The 6,530-nt window shown below is 33.1% G+C and overlaps 2 protein-coding genes across 2 annotated transcripts; one reads left to right on the forward strand and one right to left on the reverse strand.

Annotated features, from left to right (window-relative positions):
• The first annotated feature begins 1,216 nt into the window (after positions 1 to 1,216).
• On the forward strand, positions 1,217 to 3,170 carry mRRF1 (mitochondrial ribosome recycling factor 1). Its single transcript, XM_072543535.1, has 4 exons — positions 1,217 to 1,531; positions 1,583 to 1,720; positions 1,777 to 1,987; positions 2,779 to 3,170. Exons 1-4 carry the CDS (start codon positions 1,342 to 1,344, stop codon positions 3,017 to 3,019), a joined length of 780 nt encoding a protein of 259 aa, XP_072399636.1. The 5' UTR covers positions 1,217 to 1,341; the 3' UTR covers positions 3,020 to 3,170.
• Positions 3,171 to 4,966: 1,796 nt separating this feature from the next.
• LOC140449408 (proteasome subunit alpha type-1-like) lies at positions 4,967 to 6,411 on the reverse strand. Its single transcript, XM_072542568.1, has 3 exons — positions 5,963 to 6,411; positions 5,642 to 5,910; positions 4,967 to 5,410 (listed from the first exon to the last, which is right to left on the reverse strand). The coding sequence occupies exons 1-3, from the start codon at positions 6,297 to 6,299 to the stop codon at positions 5,171 to 5,173; spliced, it is 846 nt and encodes a 281-aa protein (XP_072398669.1). The 5' UTR covers positions 6,300 to 6,411; the 3' UTR covers positions 4,967 to 5,170.
• Positions 6,412 to 6,530: the final 119 nt, after the last annotated feature.

Consider the following 6,530-nt stretch of genomic DNA (forward strand, 5'->3'; position numbering starts at 1 on the left):
ATTTTAAAAACAACGAAATTAGAGGGCCTTCCGAATACCTAAAAAAGATAAAAAGTGGTTATAAACTTTAAACAAGTATGTGTAAAGATGAAAGTGGGCAAATAATCAGGAACCAGCAGAAAGTCACAAAGCATTATTTCCAGACTCTACTTGGTACACAAGTAGACATGGAAGATGAAATGGGTACGAACTATGTAGAAGATAATGAAGTAGAGAATGGAATAGAACTCCAACCATAAGAAAGTTCTCGAAGCTATTAAGTTCCAGAAAAACAATAAAGCCCCAGGAGTTGACGCAATACCAGCAGAATTGTATAAGGTAGGTGGCGACCACCTAGCAAGTCACATCTAGGCGCTCATCAAAGACATATGGCAAGAAGATAAAATACCCGACGACTGGAAGAAAAGTATAGTATGCCCGATCTATAAAAAATAAGACAAACTCTAGTGCAAAAACTACCTAGAAATTTCTCTACTATGTACAGCATATAAAGTCCTCACGTATATTATAAACCAGCGGCTCCAACCACTAGCGACGCACAAGCCCTTTTATGAGTCATGAGAAGATCAGCCACAGACAAACAAGGGTGTAGGAAAAAAATAATGGAGGCCAGGGCTCAATTTAGACTGTAGTGCTGTAGAAGAAGAAGAATTTAAAAGTTTTGCCAACTTGACTATGAGTAATAATGATAAAAGTTTGTTTTTGATTCAGTTGCAAAAAATTACAACAAAATCAAGTTTTGTGTTTTATTAATTTAACTTTTGTTTTTCTTACCAAAATTATTATCTTTTATAACGTTAGGAAGGAAGTACCATCAAGAAAAAGACAACTTGAAATCAAGTATCATCAGTTTATATTAGATAAATTTGCCTTTCTTGTGACTATAATTTTTTATCAGATTTTGTTGGATCCCATAGTTAACTTTTCACGCTACGCCTCTGTTAACTTCAATATTGAATTATTACATAAAAAAGATATAAACATCATGTGTACTGTTTTGGTTTGCAAAAAATAATATCAAACCTACAAAAAATTTTAAAATATGTGTGTAATTTTAAATATAAAATGTTTACTGAGTTGCCATCTATGAGAGTTACATTAACCTACTTTGATTCAATTACAGTGTTCTACTATATAGTATAACATGAGGACGTCTCCACACTCCACAGTATATTGCCATAGATATTGCTAAAGAATTCTTTAGTAGTGTTACTCTGTCAAAGTCAAACATATTTCAAAATAGCATCAACTATCAACTCTTCTGGATTTGGATTGTTAAATTTTTTATTTAAAAGTGTGGTTATACAACCGATATATGCGATTTATCAAATAAAAGTCAAAATGTTTGTATTAAGAACTTTAAAAACGTTTCCATTAATAGTTAGTAAGCCAATATGTCTTCAAACGACGAGTAGAACACTTAGTAGTTTACCGAATATAGTACATAAAAGTTTACTCCAAACACACAACTTCGTCCAGCTTCAAACAACCAGAAATTATGCGAAGGGAAAAGACAAGAAAAAAGAAAAAGGTAAATCATCGTCAATTTTATCGAATTTTATTCATTACTTTGATGTTTTAGGTAAAGGAAAAGTGGTTATCAACGAAAACCAACTTACAGAACTTCTGAATGTAGAATCAATGAAAAAACAAATGGAAAAGCCTTTGGTTCAATTGAAGGAAGATTTTATTAATCACTTATCGCTTCGATCAACCACAGGTTAGTCTACAAATGATGTTCCACTTATAGATTGGGTATTATTTTTGGAGTTTTAGGTTCAATTGAAATGATCCCTGTATCACTGGAGGGAAAAGAACACACCCTTCAAGAAATTGCTCAAATCGTTCGTAAAAACCCCAAAACCATTGTTATAAATATGTCGATGTTCCCACAAGCTATTCCAGCGGCTCTAAAGGCTTTAGACAAATCTGGAATGAATTTAAATCCACAACAGGATGGAACTACTTTGTATATTCCAATTCCGAAGTAAGTATTTAATGGTAGTAGTAACAAAATGAAATGTAAGCTATGTTATATTTAGGAGCATATTGTGTAAAGAATTGTTTCTAAGAAATAATTACTGAAAATGGCCCATTCACCACATAGGTAGACACTTATTTATGTCATTTTAGGACCATTGGTTAGTTAAATCACTTGTCTCTTGTGATTTATGCTTACTTCTTTCATTGGATAAGGTTTTCCATTAAATATTTTTTATATCACACAACCAAAAACACATTTGAATTCTTTTATGACTTTTATAATGATTTTATGGTGCTATTTTTGGGTGTCAGAAAGATATGTATGGATTTCAACTATTCAATAAATTTGTGAAGTGATTTGTGTCAGTTTTATACCATTTCTGATTTATTATGAGATTTATGCTTTCTTCTTCCATTTGATACAGTTTTCTATTATATATTTTTTAAATAATACGATAGAGAATACATTTGGATTCATTTTTGACTCTTATAGTGATGGTGTGATGTCATTTTTGGCTTTCATGAAAAAATTGTTTATGGATTTCAACTATCGAATAAATTTGTGAAGTGTTTGTGTCAGTTTGATGCTTTTAGAGATAAACATTTTTTTTGACCATCTTCATCCATTTTTTTGCTTATCTTCAAATTTCTCTTCTGTATCTTACCTGCAAGATCTGATATACCATGATGTTCAAACTCTTATGGTTTGATATACCCTTCCTACATACAGTTTTTTCCAAATATTTGATAGATATATACTAGTTGTCTCAATGAATAAACCTCACCTTTTTGTAGGGTCACAAAGGAACACAGGGAGGGCTTGGCGAAGAGTGCCAAGCAGTTTTTCGTGAAATGTAAAGATGGTATAAGGGATGTTCAGACGAAATACATCAAGCAAATCAAAAGAAATGATACTGTATCACAAGATCTTTGTAGGAGTGCTGAAAGCCAGATAATTGCTATTGCAGATGGATATATCAGTCAGGGTGAGAAAATATTTGAAAGTAAACAGCAAGAACTTATTGGAAAGGAATAATACTGGTAGATGTATAGATATTTGGAGAATATTCAGAATGGTGCAACTCATAAGTTTAAAATGATTTTTTACTAATATGTAAATATATTTTGTTAATAAATTTTTTCAATGTTGTTGATTTCTTAATAAAAAAATTACATTTGGCTAAAAACAGTACCTTAAGAATAACAATAGTCTACTTTTATAATACTAGTGCTGTTTGGGAGTATACCATGGAAGTCTGCATGGTATGTCTTGGGTCTACATGTATAGTATACAAGATATGTAAAGTCAAAACCATGTAAGTATGAAGACCAATAAGTAATTATGCAATGATTAGTGGACCTTCAACAGTGGCTTTAAAATTTAATTTCAACCTCTTGAAAAGTGAATGGTTTAAATGATTTTAGTGAATGATGTTTGCATTTACCATTGGTGTAAAGTAAATAATAATTTTAATAGTTTTAAATAATATTTTACATAATATACTGATTAACCATTTTCCTACTATGTAATTCACACAGATCATTTAATTAACCATCAACGAAAATGTAATATATACTCCTCAATAGAATACAGCAGAATCTTGTTATTGGTATTAAAACAAGCTGGTTTAATACCAATTCAGAACATGTTTAACTTTGTGAAAAAGTCTGACTTCCTATCCTGGTGTGTCCATAGTTGCTGCAGAAACTGGGTCACTGAAACCCTTGCCCAACACATATTTTAAGGAATGTTCCTTCTCTTCTGAATTCTTTTCCCTCAATAATCGGTAAGTAAGGAAATTCTTTTTTTTTTCAAAGATTTTAAAGGTATTATTAGGTATTTTTCCAAATAGATAAACATTTTGTTAGTTAGTTGAGAAGAAAAATAGCTAGAATTAAATTTATTAAACAAAATATTTCTAAACATTTAAAAATTCAGTATATATGCCCAAAATAATCTACAGTGACTGCTTCAGTTTATTCTACACAGACATTGACAGCCACAACAAGATTTTTTTACAATACCCCTTGTCCTAATCAACTGCTGGCTTTGATTTGATATGTAATTCTTGGCCACTTAAGGAACTGAGGCCCTTGTCCCAATGACTTTTTTAAGGGACTGTAGGAGTGTTCTCAGCCGCAATTCCCATCATTTGTGTTCTTCACTTCCAACAAGTGACAAATTTTTCTTTTGCCTGTTGACACAGAAGAGCTCGATAGACCATAAGAGGCCAACAGAGAAATATTTTTTCAAGAATTTTAAAAATTATTTAAACTTTTCAAATATACTGGCTTTTGTTGGTCAATTTTTGATAAAATCTTTATACACCAAATGTCAAGAACTGTTGGATGTTTCCTCATAAATAATTTGTAGTTTATCCTAAACTTGTGTGCAGTTTCCAATGAGATAATCTTGTTACTATAAAGCTTTGAGCCTTAACATCCCCTTTTACTCAAAATCTGAAAAACTCAGCCTTTTTGGGAAAGAACCGACCACTGATCTGCTTTACTTTCAACTTATATAGACAGCTGGACTCCTTCCCAAAACACCTTTTCCATTAAACTGCTGATTTTGATTACTAATCTAGTTCTTCTATTTTGTGTTGTCCAAAGTCACTTTACAGACTGGGTCCTACAAAATCCTGTCATTATTGCCTCAAATTGTCCTACACATACAGAGATAGCTTAAGATTTTTTTACAAAATTGTCCCTCTCAATTAACAGTATCAACGGCTAGCTTTAATGCTTTATCTAATTCTTAAATCATATGGTATATCTGGCAATTACAGAAGCCAGGACTCTTATTTTCCCTCAAAATATCTACAGGAGCATCTTTAGCTGCAACACATCACCTATGCATCTTTTACCTTCAATAATGGGCATGCACAGGAACGTTTCTTTTGCTTCAAGGACTTTCAGGTTAGTTGACGGGTTTTTACTGTCTTTTGCAGGTTATTTGGGAAGAAAAATATTCAAGACACAATTTATGAAGCAAATATTAAATTTATTAATCAAAATATTATTAAAAGCTTAAAAAATACAGTATGGATATAACAAACAATGCTCTGCCGTGACTGTCCCAGTCTGTTTTATACTAACAGAGACAGCCACGGCAAGATTTCTTTCCAAAATCCCCTCTCCCAATCAACAGCATCAACGGGTGGCTTTAATGCTTCATCTAACCCTTCTATTCTGTGGTATCCATGGCCACAGCAGGGACTGGGTCCCTGGGACCCTCGTCCCCCGCATCATCCCTCAACGGATCTGCAGGAGCATCCTCAATCGCAGCAGCTGCACTTCCTCCTCCTCTGCGTTCTTCACCCTCGATCAGGGACAAGAAGGGGGCAGTTTCTTCCTCTTCGAGGATTTTGAAGTTCTGACCTTTGCCAACGTAACCTATGGAGACGTTTTTGGTTGTGAGGTCAACCTTAAACAAAATTTAACACTGGTTATTGATTATTTATTGATAATTGTTGTATATAAATATTAAATGAAACATATACTTCTTCCATTGTATTTTCTTCAAGAAGTTGGCAATCTTTATGATCAAGATAGTGGCAATATAGATTTAAGTAATAAAAATGCTCATTTGAAATGTAGTTGCAATTAATTATAGGTTTATATGTTACATATTGCACAAAACAATAAATATTCTTACCTCAGGAGGTAGAGTATCTCTAAGAGCCCTCAATCCATGTTTGATAAGTTCTTCTAAAGCACTGGATGGCAGTTCATCGAGATGTTTTTCTAAGTAAGTCCTGGCACTCTGGGATCGAGCTCCAATGGACATAGCTTTGCAATCGTAGAAATTAGCAGAAGGGCACGTTTGGTAGATATGGGAACCAGATTCATCATAACCAGCTACTAGAAGACCCACACCGAATGGCCTGCGGTCATATCTTTGGGTACATGTTTGCATTTTGTTGCCTAAAAAACACAACATTAGCTTCAAATTATAGTTTACCTTATACATTCTTACCTAAAATACTAATGAGCCTATTTAACGGCATATAAGTATCCAAAGAGTACTTATAATTCAAGCATTCGTTTCGCATATATCTACTAAGAATTCTAGCATCTGCTGTAAGTCCAGAGATGGTAATACCAATGTGATCGTCTATATTGATAATTTTCTTTTGGTAGGCAGACAGTTCTGAAGAAGCCCTCTTCAACGCAATAAGTACAGCATGAGTTTTACTTTTTAGTCCAACTGTGGCTGAACCTAGGTTAACTGCTTCCATGGCATATTCTACCTGATGCAGACGACCCTGGGGGCTCCACACTGTCACATCGCTGTCGTATTGGTTTCGAAACATCTTTTTTTAATAACTGTTTCAGTTTAATTGTTCGTTTTTTGTTTTACTTTGTGAACTTTCGTAGCCGACAACCTCAAAAATCGTTTGTAATGCTACGTCGAGTGTCAAAATATATGACATGACATTGTAAAAAGTGACAACTTGCAGAGTATGAATTTTTGTATAATTTTTCGATAAAATATGTTTGTTTTTAAAAATAGTAATGTATAATTAAACATTAATATGGTTACA

This window comes from Diabrotica undecimpunctata, chromosome 9 (genome assembly GCF_040954645.1).
Source record: "Diabrotica undecimpunctata isolate CICGRU chromosome 9, icDiaUnde3, whole genome shotgun sequence".
NCBI lineage: Eukaryota > Metazoa > Arthropoda > Insecta > Coleoptera > Chrysomelidae > Diabrotica > Diabrotica undecimpunctata.